Raw genomic sequence first — 16,802 nt, 5'->3', positions numbered from 1 at the left:
TAGGCCACAGAGCAAGTACATTCCAGTCAGCCTGGAATACTGGGACCCTGTCTCAAAACACCAAAAGAAAGTCTGAGGGATGTGTGCTTTAACATCTGCCCACCCAGAGAGGCTTCTGCTAAGGCTGTTTCCAAAGAAAAGCTGAGCAGCTGAGCCTGAGGACAGGACACTGCTCACCCCAGCGACCCGACAACCTCGCCTCTGCTAACCACTAGTTGGGAAAGGCACCTTTGATGACAGAACCCTGTACTAATGTCCCCACAAAGTGCTCTTTTCATTTGTTTTCAGCTAATTCCTTATGAGGCAAGCTGAGCACACTGAGGTAGTCCTGACTTTACCCTTAAACCTGGGCTCTATGACCCTCAGCTCAGCATGCCCCAAGATGTGTCTATTCTTTTCTCCTTCAGTTATGAAGCTCAACCGAGTGTGTTCAGGAATGGGTCAGCTCCTGTGTGAATCTGCACAGGCTCCCAGAAGATAATCTCGAAGATTCCTTTGTTCAAGGGCTGCAGTGTAGACACATTCTGTCTCCCTGAGGCAGCCTCTGGGCTTCCCTGACAGTTTTAGAGATCACCATTCAAGTGGAGCTGGATTCTCGACCTCCAAGTAAAAAAAGAATTTCAGAATGAGCTGGTCTGAAGCAGAGTTAAGAGTTTATTGAAAACAAACAAACAAAAAACCAAACAAACATTTTAAGCACAAGGATTTAGAAAAAGAGTGGCAGGGGCAGAAAGGACACACTCCCCAGAGCATGTGTCTGGGCGTCTCAGAGTCACAGTTCAGTGTCTTTATAGCAGCTATACGCACTGTTTCTGGTAGTGTTGGAACTGAGCCTAACGTGACCATGGCTCGTTTCCAGGAATCAGGATCACAGCTAAGGTGAAACCTTAGGGCACAGGGTTGCAAGGGAAGTTAAGACATTTTTATTGCAAAAATAAAAAAAGGGTTAGTCTTGTTTTTGAAATTCCCAGAAAATTCCCAGGAATAAGGGCACAACTGAAGGTCATATATGTTTAGGCCAGAAGCATGTTTCAGTATTATTTTAACATAAAATATCTATGACTCAGAGAGGTAACTTCCAGAGCCGGGCCTCCTGGCACATGCCTGTAATCCCAGCACTCTGGGAGGCAGAGGCAGTTGGATCTCTTGTGAGTTTAAGGCCTACCTGGTGTACAAATCGAGTCCAGGGCAGTCAAGGCTACACAGAGAAGCCGTCTCGAAAAACAAAAATAAAACAAACAAACAAAAAATAAGGGTAACTTCTAGCTGGCAATCTTTACAACAAACATCAGTTGTGCTGGAATTCTGCAGGAGATGCCAACTCGCTTCCTGTTCCTTCTCATGCTTCCATAGTGGAAAAAGCGTAAGAGCTGGAGGACGAGGAGGTAGGCTGGCTGCCGTAATGTCAGCTCATAGCAGCCATGAATACACACACAGAGATCAAGCCCCACCCTTGGTGGGGAGCTATTGGCAGTTGATGGCTGCTGAGGGAGGGAGGGGAGGAGGAAGGAGCGGAGGGTCACTCTCCTTTGGCCATCTGGCCAGTGGTAAGGTGCACACACCCAAGTGGATGATCCCACACCCATGAGCATATGGCTGCACTAACTGGATTCAGGGTTACTAATAACATGAACATGCTGGGCATGGTGGCGCACGCCTTTAGTCCCAGCACTCTCAAGGCCGAGCCAGGTGGATCTGTGAGTTCGAGGCCACAAACTGTGGTCTACAAAGCAGGTTCCACGACAGCCAGGGCTACACAGAGAAACCCTGTCTGAAAAAACAAACAAACAAAACAAAAAAGATATGAACGCTTCTTTATATAGCCATAGAAAGGTCATAAAACATGGAGGGGAACTTATTAGGGAGAAAGAGGGGTTCAGGAAAAGTAGAGAGGGGACAAGAGGATATGAGGGTAAATATGATCAGTGTTCATCCAATTCTGGTGAGAAGGCAAGATGGCCTTCTTTCACATTAGCATTTTAAAAATAAAAATAAATACACACACCGTCATCATATGACTAGTATCCCATTCTGAGTACCCCCTAGAGAAATGAAGACTTAGGTCACAGCGCATTAACCTGTATACAAATATTTACAGTAATTTTATCTATAATCCCCTAAAACTGACAACTCAAATATACTTCAGTGAGTAAAGTATGGCATAGCCATACACAATACCACAGACAAAGACACGGAGTGCACCAAGAGCTGCAAACCTTATGGTCTACACAGGTATGTGCTGTCCAGAGGCTGGGCTGGGGTCTGACCACAAAAGGGATCTTTTGGCAGTAGAACTGATTTGTGATGAATACGTAAATCTGTGCACCTAACGGAATAAGCTTGGTGTGGTGGTAGTATGTATACTTAGGAGGCAGAGGCAGGCTGATCTCTGTGAGCTGGAGGCCAGCCTAGACTACATATCGAGTTATAGGCCAGCCAGAGTCACAGAGAGAGACCCTGACCCAAAACAAACTTCAAAGAACCGGACTAGGGATTAGCTTAGTGGGGGAGCACCTGCCTAGCATCCGAGGGGCCTGGGGTTTCAGTCTCACTTGTGGGTGGGATGACCCAGGGTATTGTGAATTCAAGTTAAGTTTACATGCTAATTTAGGTGTTTGCTTGTTTGTTTTTCCAGGCAGTTTCCCTGTGCAGCCTTGGCTGTCCTGGACTTTCTTTGTAGACCAGGCTGGCCTCCAACTCTGTAATCTGCCTGCCTCTGCCTCCCTGAGTGCACCACCATACCCAGCTTGAAGGTTTTTGCCTTTTTTTTTTTTTAAGATTATTTTTATTTTCTGTGTATGAGTGTTTTTCCTACATGTGTGTATCTGTACTGCATGTGTGCCTGGCACCCTAGGTGGTTAGAAAAGGGCAATGGATTCCTAGGAACTGGAGCCACAGACAGTTGTGAGCCACTACGAGGGTGCTGGGAATTGGACCCAGGTCCTCGCAGGAATAGTTGAGTGCTTATAATCACTGAGCCATCTTTCTACTCCCAGATATTTTTTTTAACGACTGAAAGATCTGAATACCACTCTTTTAAATCTGGAGAGTTGTACGTTTGGGGCTCTGCACGCCCTCTTGCTGTGTAGAGGGCCTGGTTCTTCTGACAGGTGAGATGTCAAGGGCTTGGCCACACCTGCCAGCTGTGTGAGAGGGATGTAAGTAGGGTGTGGGAGTTGCTCTTGTTGAAAGGCGACATTTTCTAGAGCAGTGGTCTCCCTCTTCCCCTGCCTGCCTCAGACCTAACCCCTAGGCAGCCCCTTTGTGAAAATGGACCATGATTTGAGAAGTGTGGTGGTTTGTTTAGATGTCAATTTGCCACCAATTAGACTCAGCTGAGTAGGGAGCCACACCTGGACACTTGTCCTGGTTGCCTTCAGTGGATCTGGGAAGAGCCGCCCAAGCGTGGTTGGCATCTTTTGGAAGCAGCTCAGGAAAAGAGGACTGGAAAGCGGGAAGATCATTCATGGTGCTCTCAGCCCTCCTGCTTGCCTCTCCATTTCTTCCACTGACCTCACAACCAATGGTTTTGGGGGCCAGGTAAGGACTGATGAAGTCCCAGCCTCGTGGACTGAGCAGCTGCTGGGATGTGGGCCTCTGCAGCGAGGCAGTCATGGTGGGACTGCTCCCACAGCTGGGCAGCCAGCCTGAAAGGCCAAGCAATGATGGGGTTTCGGCCTCTCAGGTATAAGACAACTTGGTTACCATTTTACCATGTGTTAAATTAATAAATTCTTTTTATTTTCACCTTACCAGTTCTGTGGCTCCAGGGAACCCGACTAACGTGGGAGAAGATCTCCTTGTATTCAGCTCTGCATCAAACCATCCAACAGGGCAGTCTTGCTGCTGTTTGCCTCAAAAATGGTCTGAAAAAGCTCTAGATTAGACTAACTGGTTAGTGTTTGTCAATGTGACATAAACTACAGTCACCTGGGAAAAGGGACCTTCCACTGAGATGGGCCCGTCTGTGGAGCTTCTTGACTAGGAATTGATATAAGAAGGCTTAGTCCACTGTGAGTTGTGCCACCTGGGCAGGTGGTCCTGGATTGGGCTGAGCAAGCCACAGGGAACATGCCAGTAAACAGCATTCCCCTATGGTTCTGCTTCTGTTCCTGCTTTGAGTTCCTGTCCTGATGTCTCTTCATGACAGACTATAACCTGTAAGTCAAATACTCTTTCCCTCCCCAAACTGCTTTTGCTGAGTGTTATAACTACAAAAAGCAAACTAGAACCCTAATCTTGGCTGGGCATGGTGGCACACACCTGTGAGCTCAGCATTCCTAAAGTAGGCAAGGTTAATGGGAGCTCAAGGCTACACAGCTTGGGCTACATGGAACCACATCTTAAACAAACAAACAAACAAACAAACAAACAAAAACAACAAAGCCTATAAAGCCTATAAAGTCAGATCTGATACCAATCTTGAGACTGATACCAGTCTTGAGCAGGCCTGAATTTCAGGGCCTACTGGAGCCAACTCACTTGTTCTAACCTCTGACCTCAGAGCTCCTGAAGAGACAGCCAGCCTGGGACCCTGGATCTCATAGTCTGCAATTCTGCAGAAGGGCTTAACCCCTAAGTTGCAAAGTGGGAAGCTCCTGAAAAGGCCTCAGTTGAGGCCTAGCAAAGATTAAGCCATCTTTTCTCTCTCATACAGGCTTCTGAGCACACGTATAAACAGAGGGCTGAGCCAGGTATTGTGGTACACACCTGTAATCCTAGTGCTCTGGGAGGCAGAGGCAGGCAGATCTCTGTGAGTTTGAGGCCAGCCTGGTCTATAAAGTGAGTCCAGGACAGCCAGGGCTACACACAGAGAAACCCTGCCTCAAAAAAACAAAACAAACCAACCAAAAACAAAAACAAACAAACAAAAACCCCACAAAGGGTTATGTGCAGGTAGGATTGCATTTATGCTAATGACTACTGATCTGGGCTCCACTGTGATCCAAGCACTGTGTAAATGGATCTAGAAAACCAGAGTTGGGCCACGTGGTAAAGGGTGGCCTCTGGAGCTCTGCTTGAAGGCCCCTCATCTAACAGGCTGGCACTTACTGTGAGACATTGGAGAGAACCAGGATGCTTAATTAAGGCTCTGCCTCTGAAGGAGTGAGGTGGAATTGTGACAGTCACCTCTGGGCTGATCACCTAGGGGAGAAGCTGCAGGGGCCCAGTTGGGTCTGCCATATGCACTGGGCACTGGTCTCTGTGGCCTGGCACCACTTGACTCCTCCACACTCTAGACAGCAGCTGGGACCTAACACTCAACAGAAATTTACCTTCACCATATTATAATAAACAGACTTAATCTCTAAAAACGGACTATAACACAGTAATTGTTGGTTTTTGTTTGTTTGTGAGACAGGTCTCACTATGTGGCCCAGGCTGGCCTCAAACTCACCTTGCGAGCTTTCTGCTTCAGCCATTTGAGGTTACAGGCATGCACCACCAAACCTGGCTGGGTCACAAGAGTAAAAGTTATTTTCTTGCACCATCTGGTGTGCTCCTGGAGCAACAAAAGTAGAATGTTCAAGTTTAGCCCTTGGTGTGCTGTTAATGACAGAGCTCTATGGCTGACCCCAGTAGAGGGGCTGGTGGGTTGGCTTACAGAGGAATCATCAAGCGGGTCTCCTTCTCATAGATGTCTGGAATCAGTCCCATTGGAGAGTTAATCATGCACACTGTATTCTTGCCAAACAGCCGGAACTCATAATGGATGAGCTGCTCCCAAAAGCCACTGTTGGGCCTGATGATGGGCCGGCATGATTTGGTCCAAGTGTGAGCATCTAGAAGGGACATGGCATGGTACTTCATGAGGTAGGCGAGGCACAGGGCGGCTGAGCGGCTCACACCAGCGGCACAGTGCAGCAGCGTGCGGCCCTGCTTCATCTCCACCGAATGGATGTGGTCAGCGATGGGGTCGAAGAAGTCACAGAGACGTGCGATTGGAGTGTCGACCACAGGCACCTGCGTGTACTGGATGTCCTCGTAGAAGGTGTTTGCTACCTCTACTGAGACATTGATGACCGTGGTGATCTGCTTGTTGGACAGTAGGGACTTGTTGTTGGCAGCCACACCATTGCTGATAAATAGGCTCTTGGTGATCTGTGAGAGGCCACTGATGGAAGGCTGTGGGAACTGAACTGGGAAGGCACCCAAAGGTGAAGTCATCAAGGTGACAGGTCAATAGCTGTGATGTGTTAAACTTGCATCTTTCTGCTAGGCTGTGCCCACTGAACACTGCAGGAAGGAAGAAGTAGTTTGGAGGGTGAGAACTCAAAAGACTTCTGGGATGGACGGCTGGGCCTCTAAGGCTAGCCAAGGCAGTCTTGTGACCACCGTGCAGAAGCAGGCAGAGAACTCAGTTACACTGAAGTTTGTGTCAATAAGCTAAAACTGTTACCCAAGTGTTTAGGGTTTTTCCACACAGAAAACATTGGAAATGAGAATAGCTAACATGAGGGGAATATCGAAAAGACTCTAGTAGGGTGGGCAGTTTTTCCTCCGGTCCCCAAACTCCTGGAATAATGAGTCACGAGACTCAAAATATATTTACAAATACCTAGGCCATATAGCTAGGCTCTTGTTTGACTAGCTCATAACTTAAAATAACCTACTTATTCTATTCTAAGTTCTGCCACATGGCTGGTTACCTCTGCTCAGGTGCCATGTCATCCTCACACCTACCCAGGTGAATCTCCTGTGCCTGGCTCGATCCCTCTTTGCCTGCGGATGTCCTACCTTCTATTCTACCCTTTCCTATAGTCTGTAGGTTTTTCAATTGACAGGGAATGCATCCATACAATACAGAAGATATTGAAGGGACTTCAGCCAAAGGAGTGGAAGGAAGTCAGCTATGGCCAGAGGGACCATGAACAAAGGAAGGGGCAGACCTTGGGTTTACTGGGGTGGGTTCAGGATAAAAAGGGTGGTTAGAAGCTGAGGGAAATGCAGCTGCTGAAAGAACATTAGGGTGAATGTGTTCCAACTACCTAAAGGTTAAGGATAACAAGGGAAGATAATACGCTAAGTCTCTCCATCTTCTAGTAAAGGGAGACCTCAGTCACTGAGGAGTACCCACACAACCAGACACACAGATGGTGTCATCTATAGCAAAACTAATGGAAACTCGTCATCTATTTGATCAGCTGTGTGACTTCTAATATTAATGACCTCTAAGTCAACAGAGAGCCAGTGAAAAACAAGGCCTGGTGATGCTCACCTGGAATACTAGTATTCAGGAGGCAGAAGAGGAAGGTACATCCAGATGCATGGTCCCCTTCCCCCAAAAAAGAGCCACGGAAACAGACTACAGAGTTTTGTTTGTTTGTTTTTAGATTTTTTTTTGGGGGGGGCGCACTGAAACAAAACTGTCTACTTAAAAATTAACCTTTGAGAAACTGGGATTTCCCAAGAAGGCCAGTTCCAGCTAGCATAAGGATATCACCAGTCTTCCCTCATAACAAAAGTAACCTCAGGCCAGTCAGTTACTTTTCTACTGTTCTTTCTCCCTGTTACTGCCTTCCAAGAAATGTGACTTTGAAGTGACTGATGTTTTTGCTTCTGCTCTCTTCGGTCCTTGTCTGTCCACAAACCACAGACCACGTCTGCTTGGCTCAGTGGTAAGTTCTATTGTACAGAATGAAATGTTGTGCAATTTTAGAATAGAAAATAAAGCCAAATAAGATCTTCAAACTGTTGACCAAGAGGAGCAACACACCTACCTTAGAGTGGGTTAGTAGGAAAGTTAAAATGCAAAGCCTTGTGGCAAAGAAAGGTATCTGCTTCAGGTTGGGGGTTATAGAGTTGCAAGGATAGTCTCCGGCAATCACAGACAGTACGGCAGACCTTGAAGAGGAGGCAAGAAGATGGGCGAGTTCCAGACCAGCCTGGCCTACCGAAACTCTTTCAAAAACAAACAAATCAAAACAAGCCGCAGGGGCTGGAGAGATGGCCCAGCAGCTAAGAGCACTGTCTGTTCTTCCAGAGGTCCTGAGTTCAGCTCCCAGCCCCCTGGTGGCTCACAGTCATCTCTACTAGGATCTGTTGCCCTCTTCTGGCAGGCAGGTGTACATGCAGATAGAGCACTTATACACATTAAATAAATTAAAAAGCAGAACAACAAAAAAACAAAAACAAAAGAACAAACCCAGTTCCACTTCCCACAAAAATCTGAACAGTTTGACGAGGAGGAAACAGAAACTTGCTCACGATTGTTTTCCCATTTTACATTCAACCAGGCCTTTAGCATCTAGTTAATTTGTCGCCAGAGGAAAGCGAGACTCGAGGGAAAACAGTTTGTTCACCATCAGACAGCAAGTTCTGAAGTCTGGTGTATTACGCTTTCTGGAGAAAGCTGGCAATTACAGGTGGGGCGTTGGTTTAGTTCTGGGTTATAAACGTGGAACAGAGTCCACAAGTTGGATGAGCGGGAAGCTTCCTCGGGAGTTGGCCTCGGAATGATTCCCTACGCGGTGACAAGACTCCGACGATCTTACCTCTTTGCCGCGGTACCCCGGGAATCTTTCAGGGAGCCAAGGCAGGGCGGAGCCGCGGACGACCATCTCCAAGAACCGGAGGGCCCATCCTGATCCCTGGAGCTCGGCGGCAACGGCTCCTCCTCGCGCAAAAATGGGCAGTTCCGGGCCTGGGGCGGGGGGCGGTGGGGGCCGCGGCCTCGCAGGGCTCGCGCAGCTACCAGGGCTCTCCGAAAAGCCGGGTGGCGCGCTGCAGGGCCTACGGGCCCGTCTCCACGGCGACGCGCCGGGGCGCGTCCCAGGGAGCCCGGAAGAAGCCATCGCTCGGCCCGGCCCCTCGCCCGTCTCCCAGGCAACGCGCTTGGCCGAGCGTCACAAAGAGCGCCGCGAGCTCGGCGAGCTCCGCCGCCCGCAGGCCCCGCCCGCTCGCCGTCTCCCGGGTAACGCTCAGAGTTCCCTCTTAGACTTGAACGTAGGAAGTTGCTCCTCGTCCGCGCTCCCTTCCATCATGGATTTCCCTTTAACTCGCTCTCCCAAGTCGTACTTCATCCACTCAGATTCCTCTACACAGACCAGAAGACCTTCGGTCAAGTGGGACCTGAACTCGGATTACGAGGACGTTGGCAAGGAGACCACCGGGCACGGCACGGACTTCCGGCGCGAGAGACTAGACAGCCTGCAGTCGGACCATGGCATCCGCGTCCAGCCGCAGACCCGCTTCCTGAGGCCGCGGACCCCTTCGGTTTATATAGCCAGGTGGGGCTCGGATGTGCAGAGCGGTCGTACCTCCGCCCACTCGAGTTTCCCATACCCCAGGCCAACCTGTGGGACCCTCAGAAGCCGGGACCCCGGGCTGAAGGCGCTGTCAGGTTTCCAACCTCCGAATGGAATCCTGGCTTGACACCTTGCAGTCTGAGCACACTTTGAGGTGACGCCTGGGGAGGCTCAGGACTCAGGGCCAAATTGTTTGACAATCCGGCTTCAAGCCTTTCCATTCTCCAGCGGTCCCAGAAAAGCCTTCAGTTCCCCTTTGTTTGGTTCCGAGCCCACGCTTACTTCCTCAACCCCTCACCCAGGATCAGCCAAGTTCCTACAGAGGACTTATTCTGGAAAAGCAATTTGGTTCAAAATGACCATTATTTATTACTTGGAAGAGATTATGTTAACATCTTTCTCCTTTTTCATTTCCGATTTTGGTGAATTTGGTGCATTACTGAATAAAGAGGGTCTTTAAATATTTAGTCTCTTGTTGAAAATAGGATTTAGACTTGTATGTGAATTCCTGACCTTTGAACCATCAGCACCTGGGTATGTTGAGTAATTCCTACGTAAAAGCCAGAAAAATAGAAGTAGGCCTGGGATGTTAGTTTCTTTGTAGTAGTTTATAAATGTAAACTACTATAAATGTAAACACACCAAGAAAGTTCTTACATACTGATAGAAAATAAATTGGAAAACATTTTCTGATTTCTCTATAGGTTTTTTGTTTGTTTTCTTTTTAATCTGGGCATGGTTGCACATGCTTGTAATCATAGCACTCCGGTGCAGGAGGCAGGAGGATCAGAAATTCAAGTTCATCCTCAGCTTAAGAGGGAGTTTAGGCCAGCTTGGATGCACAAGACCTTGTCATACACAGACTACATCTTTTTTTTTTTTTTGGTTACTATTCTAATTATAAAAGTGGTGTATTTTAAGATGGTCTTACTGCTCTGATGTGCTAACCATGAGTTTAGCGTAAGCTTTCGTGTTTGTGGTTCCTTCTGTTCTTGTGTGTATCAGGCAGCCATTTCTGTTGTAGTCAATTCATGGGAATGTGTGTGGAGTTCTTCCTTTTTTGCGGCTGTTTGGTTGGGAGTCTGTATTCAGGGAACACTTCACTAGCACATCTGTCATTTCTCAGGTTTCTTTTAAAATGGTTTGTGGATCATTGCAAAAGTAATGTACACTAATGTACACTAATTAAACACCACCACCACCAAGGAAACAGAAGCCAGGACAGCAAAACAAATGACCAGAAACAATCACTGTTAACATTTTAATGTATATGTTTAAGGTCCTGTGCTGGTTAAGTTTTTTTTGTCAACTTGAAACAAATTAGAGTTACCAGAGAGGAAGGAACCTCAGTTGGGAAATTGCCCACAGCTGATTGGCCTTGGGGCAAGTCTGTGGGTATTTTCCTAATGATTGATGTAGGACTATTCAGCCAACTTGGGTGGTGCAGGTGGTTGGGTTGTCCTGGAAGGCCAGTTGAGCAAGTCACAAAAAGCAAGCCAGTAAGCAGCCTTCCACAGAGGGCCTCTGCTTAAGTTCCTGCCTTCAGGTTCCTTCCTCGGGTCCTGCCTCAGCTTTACTTGATGAGTGACTGTAATCCGTAAACGCTTTCTTCAAGTTGTTTTTTGTCAGTGTTTTATCGCAGCAACTGAGAGGCTGAGATAATCCACATAGAAGTGTGTTTATAGTGTATTTTTAAAGAGCATACGGCACAAAAAAATTCATTTTGTAACCTGCTTTATACTTGATCACGTGTATTTTATCAGATGATAGAGCACAATTATCCACTTGCTTCCTTGGACATTTGGCCTCCAAGTTTGAGTATGAATGAACAATTATTTTTAAAGGGAGAATTATTTTAAAACACTTCAGAATGTGATTAAATTATAAAAAAAAAAACAACAACAACAATGAAAACACTGGCTAGCAACATCCTTTGCTATTTATTTGTTGAGACACGTAGCCCAGGTTGACTTAAATTCACAGTGTAACTAAGAATGGCTTTGAACTTCTGATCCTCCTGCTTTGGCCTCCCAAGTGCCTGGATTATAGGTGAGCTTTTACTGGTGCTGGAGACCACCCAGGACTCTGTGCCTGCTAGGCACACATTCTACCCGCTGAGCCTCATTCCCAGTTCTCTTTTCTGCTCATATTGCTCAGTACTTCCCATCCTTGTGGGTGTCTCCAACCCCCTGAGACCAGCCATGGGACCAGGATTCCCGTGAATACCAACATTCAGCACAACATGAAGTAGCAAACGTAAACATTAACTTGATTGCACGGTCCCCAAGGGTGAACTTTAGCAATGACGTTGTTGTCTTGCAGTGTCAAACCGTTGAACGCACTTGTTAGAGTCCCAAAAGCCCTGTAGCACCCCAAATTTCCCTCTTTTAAACATTTCTCGAACTCTTTCCTTAGACTTTCCTTATTAACTAACCCTGTGTCTACCTAAACTCCTCTCTTATCCCTTCTTTCTTTTTCTGCTAAATTTCTTCCTTCCTTCCTTTCTTCCTTTTAAGACAGTTGCCTGTGTAGCCCTGGCTGGTCCTGAGCTCTCCATCTACCTGCTTTCAGCTTCTCGAGTGCAGAGATCACAGGCACACATTCTTCTTTCTTTTTTTCTATCCTGTTCTGTTGTATCCCCTCTTCCCAGATCCCCTTTCGATCTAGGCTGCAAAGGAAGAACCCCCACCTCCACCTCTCTCCTTTCATCTTTTTCCCTTCCAACGTCTATTCATCTGAGAATCTCCACCTTTGCTCTTAGCCTGGATTTTCTCACAGCTGGCCTTGCCCAGCATTGCAGGTGGAGCTCAGTGGTAGAACGCTTGACTGGCATGCGCTACTCTACATCTCCCTATTGCCAACCACAGGAAATAGAGGAGAGGGGAAAGGGAACAAGGGAGAATGGGGCAGGGGTAGTTGGAGGGCAAAGGACTGCATCTTCCAGTACTTGGGAAGCAGAGATAGGTGGCTCTCTGTGAGCTCCAGGCCAACTGGGTCTACAGAGTGAGTTCCAGGACAGTCAGGGCTACAAATCAAGACCCTGTCTCAAAAACAAAAACAAAATAAACCCAAAGAGGTACCTTCCACCATCCCAGCACCTATTGAATCAGGCCTTGAGCTGCCGTGTCTAACCTGTCCCATCTTTCCCTCTCCACTCTAGCCGATTGAGTGCCAATGATGCAAATGTGAAGAAACTTTTACCCAAGAGCCATTTATCTCGGGTGATTATTCGGGACAACCTCAATGCACAGCGCATCTACGAGATGGAGGTGAAGTATCCACCAGGTTCTGTGCTGGAGCCGCTTAGTGGCCCGGCCACACCACACTCGTCATAGCTCTCTCCTTCCTTCCTAAGGGGTGGAAGTGAGTTCTCAGCTCCTAAGGCTAATAGGGCCCCCTCTTTCCAGAGGAGACAGATGACACATGGGGTTGGTGTCTTGCCCAAAGTGTCAAACGCCTCTGCCTAGCTGAAGAGACTCAGAGAGGAAGACCTTGCCTCCTGGCTCATGTCTTTTTTGTTTCCTGAAAACACAGTATCTCCCACGTACAGAGCTTCAGGCTGTACAGCTTGAATTGACACCAGCATCAGTCTGGTTAGCTTTTTTTCTTTTTGAAGACTTATCCCATTTACAGAGGAAAACTGAGGCTAGCCACAGCAGCAACAAACCCACAAGAAGACATAAACCAAGCAGGATTCCATGTGTGCCCCCAGTGTTAAGCTTCCCATGCTAGGGTCCAGTAGAGACTCGGTGGGACCCAGAGATGGGCCAGTTTTCTGTGATCTTGGGTGAGTCACACTTTCTTCATTTGTAAAGTGGGGTTTGAAACTCTGTTAGTTATGGGTTCTGTAATGTAAATCTGAAGGAGTTGAAGTAAAACAGGGAAGTGGAGTTCACATAGCAGGATGGACAGGACAGGACAGGACAGCCGATGCTTCCTGGCTTCCTTTGCAGCTTTTGCTATTTGTCTTTTGAAGTCTGGATCTACTTTAGGGGTATTTCACTTTCTACCTGGCTTAGAAATGTTGAGCATTATTTCACGTTCTGATTAGATTGGGGAGGTTGCCTACAGTTGGGCCCCCACATCCCTTCCTGCAGCCAGTTTATGGTAATACACAACTGAATTCAACTGAGTGAGAAAGGCAAGGCTTTGTCCGTTCAGACCTTACAGTCTAGGACAGAAGTTATGAAATGGATGAAATTAGGATTCCCTGTGATAGAAGAGCTGTCACAGGTGAGGTATAGACATAAATTAGCTAGCATATGTAGCTATAAGTTGCAGACAATATGTAAAGAGCACAATTATTAATAGGGATGTGGTGATAAAGTTTATGAAAGGAGAAAGAAACAAGATGGAAGCCAGGCAGCGGTGGCACACACCTTTGATCCCAGCACTCAGGAGGCACAGGGAGGTGGACCTCTGAGTTTGAGGTCAGCCTGGTCTACAGAATGAGTTCCAGAAGAGCCAGGGCTACTGTCTTTAAAAAAAAAAAAAAATTCAAGAAGGACCTCCTTGCTCCAACAGCCTCTATTTCTTTATTTCCTTACAGTTTTTCTCTGTTTATTATTTATTTTGTGGTTTTTGTAAGTGAACCAAGGGTTTCTTATATGCTAGGCCAGTTCTCTATTCCTGGCCCTGCTAATACCTCTTTCCTTAGCTCAATCTTCAGACGGTTAAGGTTGAAATCGGGCTCCTCAACTGCAGAGCACCAGAGGGCACCATGGTAATCTCTCCAGCCCAATGTCCATTCTTTACGAACAGGGAAACTGAGTTCCCTGAAACCCTAGCTATTTCATGGAGTTACTATTGGGTTGAGCAGGCACCATGCCACCTCCAGGTCAGCCGCCTCAGACGCCTCTTGCTACTACATGACTTGTTTATCCTAAACCCACCTCTGTTTTTCATAAGATGCACTCCTCCGACAAGACCAAGAGAAAGATGAGCGGCTTATACGAGCACCTGAAAAAAAAGTTCGTGTCAGACCAGCTGAGAAAGATGCTGCGCTGGAGGCGGGAGTCCCTGAGCACTCAGCAGTACTTGGACAGCCAACGGACTTCCAGGGGCTCCACTTAGGTGGCGGGCCAGACGTCGTAACTGGGGCAGATCATTCGGAAGCACAAAACCACCGTGGGGAGAGCTGAGGAGACTCAGAACATGCTGCTCTCCACCACTGTAGCGCAATAAAGGGATACGGTAGGAGCACCAAAGGTCGCTTCTGATCTGCTTTGCTCTGTCGTCCCCATTTGGAGAGGAGTTTAAGCCAGAACAGCTTGAACTGAACCAGTCAACAAGAGTTCAGAAAGAGGGTTGGAGAGATGGCTCAGCAGTTAAGAGCACTGACTGCTTTTCCAGATGACCTGGGTTCAATTTCTAGCAACTACATGGCAGCTCACAACTGTCTGTAACTCCAAGATCTGACACCCTCACATAGACGTACATGCAGGCAAAACACCAATGCACATAAAATATAAATAAATAAATTATAAAAAAAGAAGAGGAGTCCAGCAAGAGCTAGAAATGGTGAGCTAATTCAGCAGTAAGTCTCAGGTTGAAAACGTTCTAGGCCTAGATCAGATTGTACGGAGGCTAGAAGCTTCCAGGACTAGGCCTAGGTTAGCAGACAGGCAGTAAAACCTCTGAGAGAACAATTATATTAGGCGAATAAAAGTTACTTTTACAGTAATATAGTAGTTTTAATTTTTTTTTTTTTTGAGGAACCTCTCATTTCTGTAGTGGTGGCAGTAGCTTTATTATGACTGGCAGTGTGCCCTTACCAGCATTTGCTGCTGTTGGCCGCCTTGATCATAGTCATTCTGACTCAAGTGAGATGGAATCTCAGAAAGTTTTAATTGGTGCTTCCCTGATATGTAATTTATCCATTTTTAAAAAAAGATTTTACATTTGTAAACTATTATTAAAATTTTGTGTGTAAGAGTGTTTGCTTGCATATGTGTATATGCCTAGTGCCTGACGAGACCAGAAGAGGGTGGTAATCCCCTGAAGCTGGAGTTACAGGCTCTGAGACTCCTGGCATGGCTCTGGAAACTGAACCTAGGTCTGCTGCAGGAGAGTAAGTGCTCTTAACTGTCGAGCTATGCCTCTAGCCTTACAATGTTTTAAAGTTATCTTAATGTTACGTTAGTCGAGGTTCTCCACAGGAACTGATAGAATGAACATAGATATAGTTAAGAGGGAATTCATCAGGACTTGGAGTGGTTTACAGGCTGTGAGCTGAGTGGTCTGGCATGGATGTTTCTTGATGAATAGGCCAAGAAGTCGTTCAGGCCATGAGGCTGGATGTCTCGGCAGCTCCCATCCGGTGCTGGAACCCCAGAGCGTTCCCAGAGAGCTGCTGCTCTTTAGTCTCTCCAGTTTGGAATCCCAAAGAAGTGGGTTCTAATACGAACGACGGAGTGCCTTAGCAACAGAGTAGATGAACTTGCCGTCAAGAGCGAGGGCAAGCAGGCAAATAGCGAAAGCTCCCTTCTTCCACGTCCACCAGAAAATGTGGCCCAGGTTTGGTGTGGCTCTTGCGGGGGAGATGTAGGGGCAGAGAACAGTGGGCCTGGAGGAGCCGGTTCTCTCCTACCACCTATTATGGCTTCCTGCGGATGGAATGTGATTGTCGGGCCTGCGTGGCAAGTGTCTTTACGCTCTGAGCCACCTCACTAGGCTGACTTCCCCGGTTTTTAAAATGTAAGTTTTCAAAGTACTTCCTAATAATCCTCTGGATTTCACTGAAGTCTGTTGTAACACCCATTTCTATATTTTAATTCTATTAATTTGAGTTTTCTTTTTCTTTTGGTTAGGCTAGCTAGAGTTTTGTCGATAATTATTTTAAAAGTTTTTAAGTTTTTGTTTATATTTGTGTGTGTGTGCGTGTGTATGTGCAAGTGTGCATGTGGAGGTCAGAGCACAATTTTCAGGAGTTGGTTTTCTCTTTCTACCGTGGAGTGAACCCATGTGGTGTCAGGCTCGGTGGCAAGTGCCTTTTCCTGCTGAGCCATATTGGCAGCCCTGTCTTTTGCCTGCGGGCCCCCATATGCCTCTTACATTCCTAGTGCTGAGATTGGAGATGTGAGCCTTCCTGAGGCAACGCAACTTGCATTTGTCTACAACCCAGATAGGGAACCCATGACAGACCAAAATACCAGTCATACCAGAATCCAACCTGATGAATGTAAGTATGCTAATGGGCTTGTTTATTATAGTTTCAGGAATATGACTGAGGGGTTACTTATGGGAGCAGGAACTCAAAAGTAGCTTTATCACCGCCAGCCAGACCCGGGGTGGTGATGACTCACGAAAGCTGCCAGCCTGGGCCTCTCTGCCCATCTGCAGCTCTGGGACTCTTCCAGGAGGCTCTGTGAGTCAGCGTTGCCATCCGCTGCAGTGCAGCTTACGGGTCCCATAACCTTGGCACTAAAAGAGCCTCAGGGATCTTTTAAGTTTTCAGCTTTCCCAAGCATGTGGAGTTTGTCTCCTTTACAGTCTTGTGAGCCTCCCACTCCCTCATGGAGGGACTGCTTCAATTAAGAAACTGCTATATAATGT

At 47.1% G+C, this 16,802-nt stretch overlaps 2 protein-coding genes across 3 annotated transcripts; one reads left to right on the top strand and one right to left on the bottom strand.

Moving 5' to 3' along the window:
• Positions 1–636: 636 nt before the first annotated feature.
• Positions 637–8,633, bottom strand: Dusp18 (dual specificity phosphatase 18). Of its 2 annotated transcripts, XR_009585101.1 has the most exons (3): positions 8,496–8,633; positions 5,399–6,237; positions 637–3,866 (listed from the first exon to the last, which is right to left on the bottom strand). XR_009585101.1 is itself a non-coding variant. In XM_021652523.2 (2 exons), exon 2 carries the CDS (start codon positions 6,166–6,168, stop codon positions 5,602–5,604), a length of 567 nt encoding a protein of 188 aa, XP_021508198.1. In that variant the 5' UTR covers positions 6,169–6,237; positions 8,496–8,633; the 3' UTR covers positions 637–5,601. The 2 variants fall into 2 exon arrangements, 1 of the variants encoding a protein (XP_021508198.1); XM_021652523.2 differs by having other exon boundaries at positions 637–6,237.
• Positions 8,629–14,931, top strand: C12H5orf52 (chromosome 12 C5orf52 homolog). Its single transcript, XM_021652646.2, has 3 exons — positions 8,629–9,230; positions 12,409–12,517; positions 14,157–14,931. The coding sequence occupies exons 1-3, from the start codon at positions 8,629–8,631 to the stop codon at positions 14,319–14,321; spliced, it is 876 nt and encodes a 291-aa protein (XP_021508321.2). The 3' UTR covers positions 14,322–14,931.
• Positions 14,932–16,802: the final 1,871 nt, after the last annotated feature.

This window comes from Meriones unguiculatus, chromosome 12 (genome assembly GCF_030254825.1).
Source record: "Meriones unguiculatus strain TT.TT164.6M chromosome 12, Bangor_MerUng_6.1, whole genome shotgun sequence".
Classification (NCBI taxonomy): Eukaryota; Metazoa; Chordata; class Mammalia; order Rodentia; family Muridae; genus Meriones; species Meriones unguiculatus.
Note: the sequence above shows the minus strand (reverse complement) of the source record. Positions and strands in the feature narration are given on the sequence as shown.

Bases quoted from the DNA above. Each gene is read 5' to 3' on its own strand.
- Dusp18 (XM_021652523.2), bottom strand. From the start codon at position 6,168: ATGACTTCACCTTTGGGTGCCTTCCCAGTTCAGTTCCCACAGCCTTCC.
- C12H5orf52 (XM_021652646.2), top strand. From the start codon at position 8,629: ATGGGCAGTTCCGGGCCTGGGGCGGGGGGCGGTGGGGGCCGCGGCCTC. The intron at 9,231-12,408 runs GTGGGGCTCGGA...TCTCCACTCTAG, and splicing joins CCTTCGGTTTATATAGCCAG to CCGATTGAGTGCCAATGATG. The intron at 12,518-14,156 runs GTGAAGTATCCA...GTTTTTCATAAG, and splicing joins AGCGCATCTACGAGATGGAG to ATGCACTCCTCCGACAAGAC.